Here is a 19,887-nt window from a genome sequence, read left to right as displayed (position 1 = left end):
ACCGCAATCAGTGAGGATAGGCAGCAACACCTCCAGCACGATTATTCTCAACACTGGTGCCCCACAAGGCTGCTTCTTCAGCCCTCTACTCTACTCCCTATATACTCATGACTGCATGGCCAGATTCTGCTCTAACTCCATCTACAAGTTTGCAGATGATACCACCATAGTAAGCTGTATCCCAAATAACGATGAGTCAGAGTACAGGAAGGAGATAGAGAGCTTAGTGACATGGTGTCATGACAGCAACCTTTCCCTCAATATCAGCAAAACAAAAGAGCTGGTCATTGACCTCAGGAAAGGGGGCGGTGTTCATGCACCTGTCTACATCAATGGTGTTGAGGTCGAGAGGGTTGACAGCTTCAAGTTCCTGGGAGTGAACATCACCAACAACCTGTCGTGGTCAAATCACATAGATGCCATGGCCAAGAAGGCTCACCAGCGCCTCTGCTTCCTCAGGAGGCTAAAGAAATTTGGTTTGTCCCCTTTGACTCTCAACAACTTTTACTGATGCACCATAGAAAGCATCCTATCTGAATGTATCACAGCTTGGTACAGCAACTGCTCTGCCCAAGACCGCAAGAAGCTGCAGAGAGTTGTGGACACCAGCCTCCCCTCCTTGGACTCTGTCTTTACCTCTCGTTGTCTTGGTGTAGCAGCCAGCATAATCAAAGACCTCACTCACTTGGGATATCCTCTCTTCTCTCCTCTTCCATCAGGTAGAAGATACAGGTACCTGAGGGCACGTACCACCAGACTAAAGGACAGCTTCTACCCCACTGTGATAAGACTATTGACTGGTTCCCTTATGTAATGAGATGGACTATGACCTCACGATCTACCTTGTCGTGACCTTGCACCTTATTGCACTGCACTTTCTCTGTAGCTGTGACACTTTACTCTATATTGTTATTGATTTTTACCTGTACTACATCAATGGACTCTGTACTAACTCAATGTAACTGCACTGTGTAATGAATTGACCTGTACGGTCGGTATGCAAGACAAGCTTTTCACTGTACCTCGGTACAAGTGACCATAATAAACTAATACCAATCCCTTACACCTTCCTCTCCAGTAGCCTTCACCTTCCTTCACCCCTCCCCAACACCTCTCGTCAACATCTCGCACCACCCTGCCTCCCCTCCCTATAAACCCCTCCCCATTCACCCTACAAAACCCTCTCTCCTCAACCTCCCCACAACTCCCACCTTCCTTTTCTCCCCAGATCCCACTCTCTGCACCCCTCCTGCCCAAACCCACCCCACAACCCCTGACGCCACCCTCCACAACCTCCCCTTTCCTCTTGCAATCCCTCCCGTCTCCCTCACGCCACCCCAGTATTCACCACCAACCCATCCCCTCCCACACCCCATCCCCTCCCAATGCTCCAATTACCCCCACAACCTCTCCCACCTCTTCCCCTTCCCTTACCCTCTGCTGTCACCAATAAGCCCCTCAGATTCCCTCCGCCCCCCGGAGCCCCGGCTCAGGTTCTCTGATAACGAGAGTGAGCAGTCAGCCCGCCGTGAGGCCCCGGACCCGCCCCCCGCGGACACCAGCCCGGGTTCAGCTCCGCTCCGCCCCGCCCCCGCAACTCGCGGGCAGCCAATCAGCAGCGGCGCCCGGCGTCAGGCAACAGCCGCTGCCAAACACCGTCCGTCTCCCAGAGAAAGGGACGGCGCTCCCTTCCCGGCTGAGTCTGCAGGAAGGGAGGTACAGAAGGGGGATGGAGCGGGGAGGTTGCAGATATGGAGGAGGGGGGCACGGGGGAATGGAGGAGGAGGAGGGGACGGGGGAATGGAGTGAGGGTAAGGGCTAATGGAGGAGGGCAAGGGGGATGCAGGAGGGGTAAGAGGGGGCAAGGGGGAATGGAGGAGTAGGAGGTGTGGAGGAATAGGAGGTGTGGGAAGGGGGAATGGAAGAGGAGGGCATGGGGGAATGGAGGAGGGGGTAAGGGGAATGGAGGAGGGGGTAAGGGGAATGGAGAATCAGTTATTTTCATCTGAATCATACTGATGTTTCGATACATTGGTAGGGACAGAAGTTGGGCTGGCAGGGTTCCCTGAAAAGTGAGCACAGATTTGTGAACTGCAACAATTTCAAGGACTTTGAAGAGGAAAAAGAAATGGTGGACAATGATATTGCTGATATTACTATCCTTGAAACCAGTGTATTTTCAAGGACAAATGTAATGATGGGTTTGGACAGTTGACAGTAGCAGGAGGAGAGCTGTTGACAATAGGTGTGACTTTACTTGCAGGTAAATATAAACTGCTGAAAGAACATCAGATTCTTGATGCAGGGTCTCAAACTGAATTATCGACACATCCCTTCGCCTCCACAGATGCTGCTTGATCAACTCAGTTCTTCCAGCAGTTTGTTCTCTTGCTCCAGATTCCAGCATCTGCAGTCTCTTGTATTTCGTACTAACTTGGAGGCCTGGAAGGGAAAGTAGCTGATTAGCAGCAAATCCTTCCTGAATATAAACAACATGCTACAAGATCCAAAAACTTAAATTGTTCAGAATGTCACTACTGTGCACCAGATTTGCAACATAGCACAAGTAACTGTTTTAGAACATAGAACATTAAGCACAGTACAGGCCCTTCAGCCCACGATGTTGTGCCGACATTTTATCCTGCTCCAAGATCTATCTAACCCCTCCCACATAGCCCTCCATTTCTCGATCATTCATGTGTCTATCTAAGAGTCTCTTAAATCTGCCCCCACAACCTCTGCTGGCAGTGCATTCCATGCACCCACCACTCTCTGTGTAAAAAAAAACTTACCCCTGACATTCCCCCCCCCCCCATACCTTCCTCCAATCACCTTAAAATTATGTCCCCTCGTGTTAGCCATTGTCGCCCTGGGAAAAAATCTCTGACTGTCCACTCGATCTATGCCTCTTATCATCTTGTACACCTCTATCAAGTCACCTCTCATCCTCCTCCTCTCCAAAGAGAAAAGACCTAGCTCACTCAACTTCTAAGACATGCTCTCTAATCCAGGCAGCATCCAGGTAAATCTCCTCTGCACCCTCTCAAAAGCTTCCACATTCTTCCTATAATGAGGCAACCAGAACTGAACACAATACACCAAGTGTGGTCTAAACAGAGTTCTATAGAGCTGCAACATTACCTCGCGGCTCTTGAACTTCCCTCACTTCCCATAAAAACCTTGGATATATCCCATCTGGCCTGGGTGACTTATCTATCCTAATGTTTTTCAATGGTTCCAGCACATCCTCTTTCCTCACATCGACATGCCCAAGCATATCAGCCTGTCGTACGCCATCCTCACAAACGTCAAGGTCTCTCTCTGGTGAATACCAAAGCAAAATATTCATTGAGGACCTCCCCTACCTCTTCCACCTCCAGGCACATGTTTCCTCTTTTATCCCTGATCAATCCTACCCTCACTCTAGTTATCCTCTTAGTCTTCACATACGTGGAGAACGCCTTGGGGTTTTCCTTGATCCTACTCGCCAAGGACGTCTCATGCCCCCTTCTAGCTCTCCTAAGTCCATTCTTAAGCTCCCTCCTGGCTACCTTGTAACTCTCCAGAGCCTTGTCTGATCCATGCTTTCCAAACCTTATGTAAGCTTCTTTCTTCCTCTTGACAAGATATTCTACATCTCATGTCAACCACAGTCCTTTCACTCTATCATCCTTACCCAGCTTCACTGGGACAAACCTATTCAGAGCCCCATGCAAGTATTCCTTAAACAACCTCCACATTTCGGCTGTGCACTTCCCCAAGAACATCTGTTCCCAATTTACACTCCCAAGTTCCTCCCTAATAGCATCATAATTCCCCCTCCCCCAGTTAAATATTTTCCCATATCGTCTGTTCCTATCCCTCTCCAAGGCTATGGTAAAGGTCAAGGAGTTATGGTCACTATCTCCAAAATGCTCTCCCACTGAGAGATCTGAAACTTGATCAGGCTCATTGCCTCGTACCAGGTCCAGTACGGCCTCCTCTAGTCGACCTGTCCACATACAGTGTCAGGAATCCCTCCTGGACACACCTAACAAACTCTGTCCCATCTATCCCCTTTACATTAAGGAGGTGCCAATCAATATTAGGGAAGTTGAAATCACCCATGACAACAACCCTGTTATTTTTGCACCTCTCCAAAATCTGCCTCCTGATCTGCTCCTCAGCATCTCTGCTGCTATTGGGGGTGGGGGTGGGGGAGAGTCTGTAGAACACTCCCAATAGAGTGATCGCTCCCTTTCTGTTTCTGACTTCCACCCATACTGACTCAGTGGACGATTTATAAAATTATGCATGATATTTTAAATATTTGTTCTATATTTACTGCTTGCTGAAACAAGCATAAATTGCAAAAGCAAATAATTTTGAAAATTTGGAATTTTTCCTTTCCTATTGAATTTTCTTTAGAATGAAGTCAAGATCATCTTCACCTGCAATCAACGTCTATCTGAATGAAGCTACTCCTGTTTGTGTTCGTGTTCAAAAACCCAAGTTGCTGCCTTCTGTTGTGGAAGTAGGTAAAAATGATGTCAATCGCTTAAACAATTACCACTTGATAATTATTTGAAGAAAACTCTTGGCCAAAGAACAAAAGAGGATGATGAAACTTATTGTATATGGCATGTTGTGGTATTTGAAATGTACTGTCTAAAAAGGATGGTATTAGCAGATTGAATAGCAAAGTACAAAAGTGAATTGGATAATTAAATCAAAGGGAAATAATTTACAGACAATGCAGGAAAAGCAGGGGAACGGCGTAATGAGAGCTAGCATGGATGAGATGAGCTGAATGGTTGCCTCCAATGGGATTCTAAGTCAGTTGGTTGATTTTGTTTTAGATATGCTTGACATACCTTTAGCCAAGTACTACAATGATATGGAGAGAAGGCTAAAGAAAAAAAAGAGATACTTGCTCCTGTGTGGTGCTTTTCATTTTCCATCCAGGACATCCCAAACTGCTTTACAGTCAGTTCTTCAGGAAAATAGTCACATTCATAAGTATAAGAAACCCAGTAGTCAGTTTCTTGAACAGGAAGCTGCCACAAACACCAGGCTGAAGATGATTCACTTTAGTAATGTAGGTTAAGGGATAAATGTTATTTATGACAATAGAGATAATTCACCCATTCTTCAAATTAGTGGCAAGGGAGGTTTTACTTCCACTCGAGAACAGATGCAGCCTTGCTTTAATACATCATCAGAAAAGCCACCTTTCCAATAGCCCCAAAGCTCTTCCACCCTTTGCATGTAGAAATGTTTCTAACTTCACTCCTTAAAGGCCTGGCTCCAATTTTCCAAGACTACAACCTCCCCAGTCCTTTTCCTCTGTATCCACCTTGAGTTCCATTCTAAGGATTACATTTTCTTCCAGTTATCACGTGTGTCCAAAAGAAAGCCATCAGCTGGATCTGCAAAATGGACCAAGTCTCAGAAGGGGAAAACCAATGATTACCACAAATCCAAAACTTTTGAGTGGGGTCAAAATTACAAGCAGCAAGTAAGTATGCAAATCAAATTATCCTCCTCTTCTAAGCAAAGGCACAAATAGTTTGTATATCTGTAAATAAAAACGAAAGGTTATTAGAAACACTGTTTTGAGGGTGATGATGCTGGTCTAATTGTGCTAGTTACTTGTACTAAATTTCATTCTAACTAAAAAGAAATTTAATGGAGAGTCATACATCATGGAAGTAAGCCCTTCGGCCCATCTCGACCATGCCAACCATGGTGCCCACCAAGCTAGTCCTGCATTTGTCCCATTTCCCTCTCAACCCCTCTTATCCATGTACTTATCCAAATGTCCTTTAAATGTTGTTATTGTACCTGCCTCTACCACTTTCTCTGGTAGTTCATTCCAAATACGCAGCACCCTCAGTGTGAAGAAGTTGCCCCTTCGTCCCTTTTAAATCTTTCACCTCTCGCCTTTGACCTATGCCCTCCAGTTTTTAATTCCCCTTCCCTGGGAAAAAGGCTATGTGTGTTCACCCTCATGATTTTATACACCTCTAAGGTCACCCCTCAATCTCCTACATTCCAAGGAATAAAGTCCTAGCCTTCCCAACCTCTCATAACTCAGGCCCTCAAATCGTGGAAGCATCCACATAAATCTTCTCTGCACTCTTTCCGGTTTAATAATGCCTTTCCTATAACAGGGTATACAATACTCCAGCTGCAGTCTCACCAACGTCTTGTACGACTCCAACATAATGTCCCAACTCCTGAGCTCAATGCCCTGACTGATGAAGGCCAGCAGGCCAAACACCACCTTCACTTCTTCTACCCTGTCAACCTGTGACACCACTTCCAGCGAATTATGTACTTGTACTTCTAAGCCCCTCTGTTCCACAATGCTCCCCAGGGCTCTACCATTCACTATATAAGTCCTACCCTCATTTGACTTCCCAAAATGCAACACTTTGCCCTTATCTGAATTGAACACCATTTGGCCAATCCTTGGCCCAGTTACCTAGCTGATTAACACCCACCCGCCCCCCCCCGTGATTTTTGATAACCTTCACTGTCTATAGATGTGTGAATTTAGTTTCCAAAACTCAATTTGCATTGGCCTATGGGCACTGGTCATTTAGTAGAATTTTCTCGCTGTTGCTACTTGAACACGTAAGGACATAGACTGTAGAACATAGAACAGTACAACACAGGAACAGGTCCTACAGCCCACCGTGTCTGTGCTGACCATGATGCCAATTTAAACTGCACATCTGTCTGTATGTGGTCTATATCCCTCAATATCCCTCTGCCTGTTCATGTGTCTGTCTAAATGTGGCTATCCTTTCTGCTTCCACCACCTCACCTGGCAGTATGTTCCAGGCACAAACCTGTGTAAAATAAAAATTTGCCCCGCACATCCCCTTTAAACTGTTCCCCTCTCACCTTAAAGCTATATCCTCCAGTACTGACTCTTCTGTCCTGGGGAAAAAACTCTACATGGTCTGTGCCTCTCATAATTTTATATACTTCTATCAGGTCACCCCTCAGCCTCTTGTGCTTCAGCGATAATAATCCAAGTTTGTCCAACCTGTCCTTGTAGCGAATACTCTCTAATCTACGAAACATCCTGGTGAACCTCTTTTATACCATCTCCACATCCTTCCCGTAATACAGTGACTAGAAGTGCACGCAATACTCCAAATGTGGCCTGACCAAATTTTTATACAGCTGCAACTTGAGCAGCCTGGTTTGTTTTTCTTGGATATTGGTGTTCACAAACAATTTTTCTAGTGGACTATTAGATACCTCACAAAGGCTCTGCTTAACCTAAGATATTAGTTGGACAGATAATTTGATTGAAAATTCGCAAAATAGATTGTAGGTGAATTTAATCCCCTGAGTCTTAGAAATAGCTGGAGAACTGTATGATTGTCTTCAAGTAATTCCTAAGCCACATATTGTAAATATGAATAAGAACTTGGCTCTCACAGTCTCTGACATAGTAACATTTTTATTTTATCCAGCATGTTTCTGGCGTATTAAATTAGTAAATTCATCCTCAGCAAATTTGTTCCAAATTTATGTCAAATACTAGACAACGTAGATTTAGGATAAGGGGTAAGAGGTTTAGCAGTGCTTTGAGGGGGATCTTTTTTCATCCCAAGCTTGGTTGGAATCTGGAATGCAGAGGCAGGTACTCTGTTAACCTGTAGGAAGTAATTAAAGGATCAAGTGCTGGTAAATTGGATTAGTATAGATAGTTGTTTGATAGTCAGCATAGACATGGTGGGCCAAAGGGTCTGTTTCTGTGCTGTATGACTTTGGAACTAGACAATATAGTCCAATATATGACACAGTCTTCATTGTAAATTGTGAGGAATGCTCAATTTTCACATTTAAACTTTCATGAGACAGGAACTATAAATCTTGTTTTACTGAAATTCCCAACAATCTCATGAGGTTATACTGATCAAGAAAGACTTAACAGCTGTGGATGGCCTGTGAGAGTTCTTTAAGATTAGAAAGGCTGGGATACATCGAGACTAGAACAAGATCCTTAAAAGAGAGTTATCAACAAATCCATTTGGGAGAAGTTTTATTGCCCTCTGAATGGTTTGATTGTGGAACTCACTGACACAAGGAGCAGCTGCATTGAATAGTAAAGGTATGTTTAAAGCACAGGTGGATGAAAAGGAACAGACTAAAAGGAGATGTCACATGGGGTTAAATGAAGTGAGAGGATATTCATGTGGAACATCACTGACATTGATCCGCTGGCTCATGGTCTGCCTCTCTGTTGTAAATACTTTGTCATTTTTTTTCTTTCATTTTGTTGAATTGTTGCTTCCTTGTCTATTTTATTTGCATTCCAGCTAATGCTATAATCATGCTCTGAGAATTGTTTCACATCAATAATAAGGGAAAATGTATTATTGTTTCATTGGAATATTTTGTTAGCGCACTTGAATGTATTTTTGAAAGGGTGCAAAAACTAGTAAATTTAAATTCTTGTCTGAAATCTTTTTTTAAAAAATTAACGTTATGTTAAATATTATACATATAAGGTTTGTCATTTTATAATTCAGAGACCAGCACAAGCTCTTAAAACCACACTCAGCAGGATAGAAACGATCTCTACACTCACCCATTCCAATAATGCAAACTTTGATAAGGAAGCCAACATTCATGAGCGAATGAATCAGTGTGGGCAGCAGATTGACAGAGTAATGGAAGACTTGAAACAACTGAAAAATGAAGTATGTTTTGATAATTTTTTATTTTTAAAAAATGGCATTTGATGAGATTATTGGATAATGTTGCCTCTAGTGATAGCTAATTAGTTGCATTTTCCACTTGAATCTTTGATTGGAGCACAGTCTATTAATGAAGCATGGTGTAACAGACAGGTTGAATCTGAAGATGCACCTAGCAAAGAGGCACCTGAATATTTCCTGCATGATAGACAAATATATTGAAAATCATTTAGGGTAATTCTATATATTTGTTCTGTTACCTCTAAAGCAAATTGTTAAATTGTTCCCCAAAAGCTGAACACATCAACTGAACAGTTTGAGGAAGACTTGGATGGCTCAAATGAATCAAAATACATGGCTGAAGACCTTGAAGCTAAACAGTCGTGGGAACTTTCCAGAACAAACTATAAGCATAGAGCTTTCTGGGAGAGCTTTGAAAAGCTACAGAAGAAACTGGACCTGAAAGGGTGATTACATTCATCTTTTGTGCGATTAATGCAATGCAAATGTGGATGCTTAAATGCATTAATATGAAATTGGGCTGTCTGATATTTTAACTAATATTCAAATAATGCACTGGTTTCTATTGGGAGATGTAAACTCCACAAGAAAGTAAACTATTCCAGGATAGTTGGGAAGCTAAAGCTGGTGTTAAGTTGAGAGGCACTTGTACAAATGTCAAGAAGAAGAATAAATCTGAGGATTGGCTGAATTTTGGGAAGTACTGGCAAATGACTACAGATTTCAAAAAGAGGGAAAAGATATATTGTATGAGTAAATTAATAAGAAATAAGATTATAAGAGTTTCCACAGTTACGTTAAATAAAAGCAAAAATAAATGTGGGTCCCATCGAGAAAACAATAAATTGGCGAACTGATTAAATAAATAGTTCCCTGCAGAAGCTGTAATAAATGAAAGGGAACAAATAGTGAGAAGCTGCTAACATTAAAGAGAAAGCACTGGAGAAATTAAGGGGCTAAAACCAAACAAACTCCCTGGACCCTGCACCCTGTCTCCCAGGGGTCTGTAAGAAGTGGCCAGAGAGAGACACTCTCAGCCATCCAGAATGTATGCTAAATAGATGGATGGGTTTATCATACACCATTTAGATGAGAGTCATAGTGAAACAGCATGGAAATGGACTCATTGGCCCAACTCGTCCATGTCAGCCAAGGTGCCTACCTGAGTCTGTGTTTGGCCTAAATCCCTCTGAACCTTTCCTATCCATGAACCTGACTAAATATTTTTTAAATGTTGTAATTGTAGCCACCTCTAGCACTTCCTGTGGCAGCTCGTTCCATATACCCACCACCCTATGTGTGAAAAATATTCCCTTTAAATCTTTCCCCTCTCATCTTAAACCTATGCCTCCTAGTTCTAGACTCGCCTACCCTGGGAAAAAGACTGCAGCCACTTACCTTATCAAAACCCCTTATTTTATAAACCTCTATCTGGTCATTGCTCAGCCTCCTATGCTCCAGGGAAGAAAGCCCCACCCTATCCAGTCTCTGCTTAAACTCAAGCCCTCCAGTCCTGGTAACAAGACTACCAAAGGTGACATTTCTTTTAATGTAGCGGTTAGCGTAACGCTATTACAGTGCCAGCTACCCGGATTCAATTCCCGCTACTGTAAGGAGTTTGTACATTCTCCCCGTGTCTGCATGGGTTTTCTCCGGGTGCTCTGGTTTCATCCCACATTCCAAAGACATACAGGTTAGGAAGTTGTGGGCATGCTATGTTTGCACCGGAAGTGTGGCAACACTTGCGGGCTGTCCCCAGAACACACTATGCAAAAGATCATTTCGCTGTGTGTTTCGATATACATGTGACTAATAAAGATATCTTATATATAAAAAAAGTACATTGGAAAATGTGCTGAGAGCAAAATGCAGAAAGTCTGCAAAGGGACACAGACAGGTTGGTTAGTGAGCAGGAAAGTGGCAGATGTGGTATAATGTGAGAATGCATTTTGGTAGAAAGGATAGAAAATGATTTTTAAATGGCAAGGAAATAGTAAATTTTGGTTTATGGAGAGATCTTTGTGTGCTGGTTTATGAGAAACAGAAAGACAGAGCCATGAGTAATGAGGTATGTCGGCCTGTATTGCAAAGGGATTGGAGTACAAAAAGAGGGAAGTCTTCCTTATATTATACAGGGTTTTGCTGAGACTTCAATTGAAGAACCGTGTTCGGTTTTGATCTCTATATCTAAAGGAGCATGTAGTCTCCTTGGAATTAGTGCAGTGTTGATTTGCTGCATTTATTCCTGGGATGAAGGAATTGTCCTATGAGAAGAAGATGAGTTACACCGGGTTTTACTCTCGAGCTTGGAAAAGTGAGTAGTGATTTTTGGAGATGAAACAATCCTGTCCAAACCTGTAGCTCCAGAAAATTCAAACAGTACAATCCAGTAAGTGATAGATAAACAAACATGATTAATACTGATTGACTGGTCACTCTGAATCCAAGTTTATAATTTGGATATTGCTAGTGCATAGAATGAAATATGTTTAATGGTGAAATTTGAAGTCATTTTGGACTTGATGTGTCTTGAATTTTCGATAGGTGTATGGTTGGAATCTGCTCTGATGTATCTTTTGTCACCATTTAGGCTGAAGAGAAAAGGTCTTGCTGAAGAGAACAAGCTGTTAATAGCACTAAAAGAAGCTGAAACAACATCCCTAGCTGCAGCAAAGCAAGTGGCAACACTGAAGAATTCCATTGCAGAATTAATACAGGTGTGCACAAAGTACAACAGGTAAATGGGGAAGCCCTTCCAGGATTTTAATGTATGCCAGCAAACTACAGCAGGGACTAGCTGATTCCAAATGGCTGTGCCTATGGGCGATGAAGATCAACGTCACTTTACAGATGAAAGCACAAAAGACTGGGGATAACCGGCATGTTTCCTCTCTTTTCCAGTTCTGATAAAGGGTCACTGACCTGAAACACTTACTCTGTTTCTCCCTCAACAGATCCTGCCATGTGCTCTGAGTATCCCCAGTATTTTCTGCCTTTATTTTGAGTTTTGAGCAGTTTACAGATGGAGCCTGGTTAAAAGTTAGGGAGGTAATAGTAGAAGACAGAGAGAGAGAGTGAAGGAGAGACTGGAGAGGGAAAGAATGTGAAAAGGAGGCATTCTTTGGTGGCAGGAAAAAGGGCATTGCAGAAAAGCAGGGATGAGAGAGGAGAGAGTCTAGGCTTTGGGAAGGTGAGGAAAATGCAGAGGAGGAGTAGAGAGTGTAGCAAGGGGAAAAGCAAAGTGGAGAGGGAGTAGCTGTGAGCAAATGTCTCATTTGGCAATCTTCCATAAGAGATTTCACTCATGACACAATGTGGCCAGAGGGGCATTTCAGTGGCTGTTTCTTCTAACCAATGGGGAATGGGTAGAATAGAATTGAATGGGCAAGTTGTAGTCCGGAGGGGGGTGGAGGGGAATAATTGATCTGTAGACAAACACAAACACAGGCAACGCAGGTAGACAGGGTGGTGAAGAAGGTATTTGACACAATTAACTTCATTGGTCAGGGCACTGCGTACAGAATTTGGAACATCACTTTACAACTGTACAAATCTTTGGTGAGATCACATTTAGAATATTGTATGTAGTTCTGGTCACTCAGCTATAAGAAGGATGTCATTAAGCTGGAAAGGGTGCAGAAAAGATTCAGAGGATGTTACCAGGGCTGGAGGACTTGAGTTATAAAGAGAGGCTGGATAAGGTGGGACTATTTTCCCTGGGACAGAGGAGGCTGAGAGGTGACCTTATAAAGGTATATAAAATTATGAGGGGTGTAGATAAGGTCAATGGCCACAGTCTTTTTCCCAAGATAGGGGAGTCTAAAACTAGAGGACTTTGATTTAAGGTGAGAGGGGAAAGATTTAAAAGGGACCTGTGGGGAAAACTTTTTCAGACAGAGGGTGATGGATACATGGAATGAGCTGCCAGATGAAGCTGTAGAGGCAGATACAATTGCAATGTTTAAAAGACATTTGGACAGGTGCATGGATTGAAAAGATTTTGAGATATGGACCAAATGCAGGCAACAGGAACTAGCTCAGATGGACATCTTGGTCAGCATGGACGAGTTGGGTCAAAGAGTGTTTGCTGTATGACTCCATGACATTGAAATCAATGTGATAAAAGGGGAGAAGTGATGGGAAGTGAGGTGGGGCTTCAAACACCCCCAAAAACAAATAGTGATTTTGGTAAAAAAAACACATTTTAAACTATGTAAAAGCTCAACGTCATGTGGTTTCTGTGTTCATTATAAGAAATACAAAATGATAAACAAGAATACTTCAGACATTTGACCTCAAAAGATTAGAGTCAGCCCTATGTAGCAAACTAATTTTGAAGGGTCGTGATCGATGGATGTCAAATAATTGAACATCTGCTTAGCAGGTTAGCTGTACAAGGTGAGAGTTTTATTGGGATAATGTGCTATTAGTCAACGGTGATTAGAAGATAAAGATTCTAAGTAGCAGAAAATCATTGCAATGCAATCACATGGAGGAAGAGAGGAAAAATGACAGGAGTGAAATGTTAGAATGAGAAAGGAATAATCCTGGGTGGAATCTATGCTTGTGGGAATCTGATGATTGGAGAGTATTGCTTAAGAAAGGAAAAACTTGTGGGTGTTTAATTAACTACTACTCAGTTGTGCAAGGGGCAATTACATGGTTAAGGTGGGTGGAGCAGGTGTTAAATCACTGGGCTGCAAATCCAGAGGCCAGGACTAAGAATCCGGAGACATGAGTCCAAATCCCACTTTGGCAGCTGAGAAATTTAAATTCGATTAGTAATTGCAATTCATCACATAGCTAGTCTTTGGTAATGAGGACCACAGTACTGCTAGATCAAAAACCCATCTGGTACACTGGTGTCCATCAGGTGAAAAAAATCCACCACTCTTACCCAGTCTGCCCTGTCTGTGACTCCACTCTGATTCCAGACCCAGCAATCTGGTTGACATTTGAATGGCCTAGCAAGTCAGTTTGAGGGCAGTTAGGAAGAGGCAATTAGTGCTGGCCTTGCCAGCAATGCCCACATTCCCAAAGAAATGAATAAATAACATTACTGCTTTTCTCCTATCTAGTATTAAACATGCCTTAGACTGACAGGATGTTGATTCCTCCTCTCTTCCTTTATGGCTCAGTTGAACTTAGTCCTCATTTCTTCAGTCATCGGTCATCATGATAAATGTGCCCATGTATTTGATATTGAGTTGGTAATTTCATTGGAAAAGGTGTTGGGCAATCTCTGTGATAAGAAATAGGAATCTGGCACAAATAACAGCATCGCGCACTGTCTTGAAATTCTGCGTCATTCTGTTGTTGAGATGGTGATTGTGATTCAATGTGTATGGTGTGCAGGTGCTGACTCTTAGTGGAAGCATTTTCTCACTTTGGGGCTCCAACCATTCTTGCTTCTGAGCTAAATATTCAGATTGGCTTTTCTATAATATTTGAAAGAAGGGAAGATTATTTCAAACTGCCACTTATTTGAAGTGAAGCGCTTCACCTATTCACATTGAAAATGATGGCTGAGAAGTTGCATGGAGTAATCTTTTCAGTTGATGACATGCTAGTAGAACAGAGATTATTTTCCTTGATCCTCTAAATCCAGGCAAAATTGAGAAAGATGTTCCATTTTTAACTTGTATTTGCTCTGTTATGCTGCGGCAACTATGGCATGTGGTTTTGAATTATGATTTATTGCTGTTTGAATTGTAGAGGTGACCTTGTGTGCAATAACACACCTTAAATCTTCCTGAATTAGAGAGTCAGTCAGTCGTCATTGTAACCTGAGCTACAGTAATAATGTACATAAAACATAAGTGTAAAGTCATATTGTTCCCAACTAATATTGTCATTTTACTATTTAATTTGAGCTAGAATTGAGAGATTATTTCAGAAGGATGAGGGGGCACCTCATTCAAACCTACCAAATACTGAAAGGCCCAGATTGAGTGGACATGGAGAGGATGTTCCCATTAATAGGAGCGTCTAGGATCTGAGGGCACAGCCTCAGAATGAAGGGACGTCCCTTTAGAACTGAGATGAGGAGGAATTTCTTCAGCCAGAGGGTAGTGAGTCTGTAGAATCTGTTTTCACAAGAGGGCTGTAGATGCCAAGTCATTGGGTGTACTAAAGGCAGAGATTGATAGGTTTATTTTTGATACAGATGTTAAGGGTTATAGGGAGAAGGCAGGAGAATGGGGTTGGGAAAAAAAAATCAGCCATGATTGAATGGTAGAGCAGACTCGATGGGCTGAATGGCCTAATTCTGCTCCTCTCTCTTATCGTTATACCTAATGGGATAGTTTGACTAGACTGGAACAAGAACAGAAAATGCTGGAAACACTCAGCAGGTCAAGCAGCACCTGCACAAAGAGAAACAGTTAACATTTCAGATCAAAACTCCTTCAACAGAATTGAAGTTCCTTTAGCTTTGGAAAAACTAAGGCTAGAATGCACCTAGCAGAAGCCAATAGAGTTATCAATAGTTCTGAGGTAGAGAAGACGGGTCAGATTGTGCTTGACATCCCTGCCTAATGATTGCTCTCTGCACTATTCCTGTGGCCCTACTAACCTGCTGCAGCATCTGCCAGACTTGAGGGCCACACTCTCCCATCCTTCCATGGGGCAGACTGGTGAGCAGGCTCCACCCCCTGCACCCAGATGGCCTTTGACAGTTCACAGTCATCAAAGGCACCTTATTGAAATGTCTCCGGTTTTCAGAAACATCTGAAAACAATTGAATTGAATTAAAATATTTAACTTAAAAATAGAACGTAGAACAGTTCAGCACAAAACAGGCCCTTCAGCCCATGTTGTTGTGTCAAACTAATTAAACCAATGACTCCTAATTGATCTAATCCCTCTTCTCTGCACATTGACCATATCCCTCTCTAGTCTGCATATTCATGTGCCTATCTAAGAGTCTCTTAAATGCTCCTATGCTATCTGCCTCTACAACCACCCCGGTAGTACATTTCAGGCCCCCACCACTCTCTGTGTAAGAAAACTTGCCCCACATATCTCCTTTGTACTCCCCCCCTCTCACCTTAAATATGTGCCCTCTAGTACCTGACATTTCTTGTACTAGTTCTAAAATAATACTTCTGGTTAAAAGCATTAACTTAAAAAATATTGGTTTTAAAAATAAGTCACACAGTTGTAATTAATTTAAAAATGTAAATGTAAATAAGTGTAGAAGTTAGCTGTACTTGCCTTTTCATTGAAGGTCGGTGACTCTAATCAGATGAATGAAATTGTTGCTTGTGCACCAATCAGAGTGAGGATGATTTGGCCCACTGTTTCAGGCTAGAGACCAAAATGAGAGGCCATTATTAATAGATCCAGTAGGGAATTCTTGTCACTTATTGATCCAATAGGGAAATCAGGAGAAGCTGCTTCATCCCAAGAGAGGTTAGCAAGTGGAATTGATTTCACAAATGGGAGGTGAATAACAGACTCCCTGAAGGAGAAGTTATCCAAATATCCAAGGGCATCAGGTAATGCGGAAGGATAGGTAGGAAGGTAAGGGAGGTGGGGTAACCCTCTTAATTAAGAATGAGATCAGGACGATAGTGAGAGACAATATAAGATCTAAGGAGCAGAATGTTGAGTCCATCTGGGTACAGATCAGGAATAGTAAAGGGAAAAAGAATCATTGGTGGGAGTTGTCTATAGGCCACTGAATAATAACATTGCAGTGGCACAGACAATATACTAAGAAGTATTTGATGTATGTAAGAATGGAACAGCAGTTGTCATGGGGGACCTTAACTTGCACATAGATTGGGCGAATCAAGTTGGTCGAGGCAGTCTTGAGGAGGACTTCATCGAATGCATCCGTGATAGCTTTCTTGAACAGTATGTTAGTGAACCTACAAAGGAAAATGCTATCTTAGATCTAAGCAATGAGATGGGTAAAATCAATGATCTTGTAGTTGGGGCTTCTCTTGGAAAGAGTGATCATAGTATGATTGAATTTCTCATACAAATGGAGGGTGCAATAGATTGATCTAAAACCAGTGTATTATGCCTAAACAAGGGATACTACAATGGCTAGTGTAGACTGGAAACACAGGCTATATGGTGGGACAGTTGAGGAACAGCGGAAGACTTTAGAAGAGATTTTTCACAGTGCTGAACAAAAGTATGTTCCAGTTAAAAGCAAGGACAGTAGTGGTGGGGAGAGCCAGCCTTGGATAACTGAGGGAATAAAAGAAGGCATCAGGCTAAAAGCTCATGCATACAAAGTTCCCAAGAGTAGTGGGAAACTGGAAGATTGAGAAAAATTTAAAAAGCAACAAAGAACCACTAAGCAAGCGATAAGGAAAGGGAAGATAGATTATGAAAGTAAACGAGCACAAAATATAAAAATTCATAAAAGTTTTTATAATTATATAAAGTGGAAAAAGGTGGCTAAAGTGAATGTAGGTCCCTTGGAAGATGAGAAGGGGGAATTAAGATTAGGTAATGTGGAAATGGCAGAGGCCTTGAATGACTATTTTGTGTCAGTCTTCATGGTGGAGGACATGTCTAACGTGCCAAAGAGAGAGATTATGGAATGGGAGGTGAGGACCTTGATACAATCACTGTCATTAAAGAGGCAGTGATGAGCAAATTAGTGGACCTAAAGGTAGACAAGTCCCCTGGTTCTGATGAGATGCATCCCAGGGTACTGAAAGAAATGGAAGTTATAGTAGAGGCATTTGTGATAATTTGCCAAAATTCTCTGGACTCTGGGCAGGTCACGGCAGATTGAAAGACAACGAATGTCACGCCAATGTTTAAAAAAGGACGTACGCAAAAGGCAGGTAAATATAGGCCAGTTAGCTTAACGTCTGTAGTCGGGAAAATGCTTGAAGCTATCATTAAGAAAGAAATAGCAAGACATCTGGATAGAAGTGATTCCATCAGGCAGACACAGCATGGATTCTGAAAGGGCAGGTCCTGTTTAACAAACTTACTAGGGTTCTTTGAGGATATAATGAACACAGTGGATAGAGGGGAATAGGTGGACGTTGTATACTTGAATTTTCAGAAGGTGTTCGATGAGGTGCTGCATAAAAGATTTATCCATAAGATAAGGATGCATGGAGTTGGGGTAATGTATTAGCATGGATGGAGGATTGGTTAACCAATAGAAGGCAGAGAGTTGGGATGAATGGGTCACCCTGGTGAACCTCCTCTGCATCGCCTCCAAAGGCAATATACAGTATCTTTCCTCAAGTAAGGAGACCAGAACTGCACGCAGTACTCCAGCTGTGGCCTCACCAGTACCCTGTACAGTTGAAGCATAACCTCCATGCTGTTAAATTCAATCCCTCTAGCGATGAAGGCCAGCATTCTATTTGCCTTCTTGATAACCTGTTGCACCTGCAAACCAACCTTTTGCGATTCATGCACAAGCACTCCCAAGTCCCTCTGCACAACAGCATGCTGCAATCTTTCACCATTAAATAATAATCTGATCTTCTGTTTTTCCTTCCAAAGTGGTTGACCTCACATTTACCAACATTGTACTCCATCTGCCAGACCCTTGCCCACTCACTTAACCTATCTATATCTCTCTGCAGACTTTCCGCATCGTCTACACAATTTGCTTTTCCACCCAATTTAGTGTCATCAGCAAACTTAGATACGCTACACTTGGTCCCCTCTTCCAAATTGTTAATGCATATCATGAAAAGTTATGGGCCATGTTAGCCAATGAGGAGAGATTGAGTTGCCTCAGACTATACTCACTGGAATTCAGAAGAATGAGAATGGATCTTCTAGAAACACATAAAATTATTTAAGGGATAGATAAGGTAGAGGCAGGAAGGTTCTTTCCACTGGTAGGTGAGACTAGAACTAGGGGACATGGCCTCAAGATTCAGGGGAATAGATTTAGGATGAAGATGAGGAAAAACTGCTTTTCCCGGAGAGTAGTGAATCTGTGGAATTCTCTGCCCAGGGAAACAGTAGAGGCTACCTCATTAAATATAGTTAAGACACAGATAGATTTTTGCATAGTAGGGAAATTAAGGGTTATGGGGAAAATGCAGGTAGGTGGAGCTGAGTCCATGGCCAGATCAGCCATGATCTTATTGAATGGCGGAGCAGGGTCTATGGGCCAGATGGCCTACTCCTGCTCCTATTTCTTATGTTCTTATCCTTATCTGTTCATCTAACTTCATATGCAGATGAGATCAGTTGAAGAGGTGTAGAAAGGGATTGTCAAAAGCATACATATTGGCCTGAACTGAATGGCCTGTCTTCATGCTGCATGTTCTATGCAATTCCATAAAGACATGTGTCCCAATATACCTTTCCATCATCGTAGATGAATCAGCTTTCAACCTCAAGGATTAACAAACTTGCAGGAGAAAAGGACATGCTGTTGGAGAAGGTGGAGAGTTCCAGCATTGCTAATCAGAAGTTACAACAGCTCCTCAAGGACATGCAGAATCAAGAGGTAAGAGATGTATTGTTGCCATGGACCATGTCTCTGTCATGAACACAAAGAAGAATTTTAATGATTCCCTTTTGAAGTTGGAGGATAGGGAGAGGCTGATTCGAACTGAAAATAAAAGGGCACCCTCTTGAGCATGGTACTTCAGAGCAGAGGGAAGTTCTAACATTGTTTCGTCTATTGTAGTACTTTGGGAAGTATTGAAAAGGACTTGTAGAGCACTGTCAGTGCAAGTCTTTCTATTCCTGTGTTCTTGTCAGCTCACTAAATATGCTCACAATGTCTTTCAATCTATTTGTCCCTCACACACAGTAAGAGTTATTAAGCTCAAGAGTTGGAATTGTTCCACATTCAATGGTTGAAAGATTATTTCCCACAGTCAGAGTTACTGTGGACATGTGTAACATTATCACAATGAAATTCTTTAACCAATGCCTTTGGTATCTGTACTGTTTTGGCGGTAGGGGTGTCATGCTAATCCTAGCTTTTTCCTGCAGTCAAGTATGGATTGTACCAACATGCAGATGGAAGTGTTGATGCAGAAGCTGACGAAGAGTGAATCTGAAAATATTGCAAGTATTTTACATTCATTGTTCTTAAATATTTCACATTTGGCATTCCTAAGTATTGGTGAGATGATCTAAATGAATTCAGAAAGGAGATATTATTCATTATTGACTTTGCACAAGAGTCACTTTGTTTCTTTTTCAAATA

The 19,887-nt window shown here is 42.2% G+C and overlaps 1 protein-coding gene across 1 annotated transcript; it reads left to right on the top strand.

The window, feature by feature from the left end:
* The first annotated feature begins 191 nt into the window (after window positions 1-191).
* Window positions 192-19,817, top strand: LOC127568918 (uncharacterized). Its single transcript, XM_052013180.1, has 9 exons — window positions 192-201; window positions 1,494-1,716; window positions 4,408-4,513; window positions 5,372-5,497; window positions 8,535-8,705; window positions 8,997-9,169; window positions 11,314-11,440; window positions 19,045-19,176; window positions 19,671-19,817. The coding sequence occupies exons 1-9, from the start codon at window positions 192-194 to the stop codon at window positions 19,815-19,817; spliced, it is 1,215 nt and encodes a 404-aa protein (XP_051869140.1).
* Window positions 19,818-19,887: the final 70 nt, after the last annotated feature.

The sequence above is a fragment of the Pristis pectinata genome, chromosome 3 (assembly GCF_009764475.1).
Source record: "Pristis pectinata isolate sPriPec2 chromosome 3, sPriPec2.1.pri, whole genome shotgun sequence".
Taxonomy (NCBI): Eukaryota; Metazoa; Chordata; class Chondrichthyes; order Rhinopristiformes; family Pristidae; genus Pristis; species Pristis pectinata.
Note: the sequence above shows the minus strand (reverse complement) of the source record. Positions and strands in the feature narration are given on the sequence as shown.

Bases quoted from the DNA above. Each gene is read 5' to 3' on its own strand.
- LOC127568918 (XM_052013180.1), top strand. The intron at 4,514-5,371 runs GTAGGTAAAAAT...ATTTTCTTCCAG, and splicing joins TGCTGCCTTCTGTTGTGGAA to TTATCACGTGTGTCCAAAAG. The intron at 5,498-8,534 runs GTAAGTATGCAA...TTTATAATTCAG, and splicing joins GTCAAAATTACAAGCAGCAA to AGACCAGCACAAGCTCTTAA.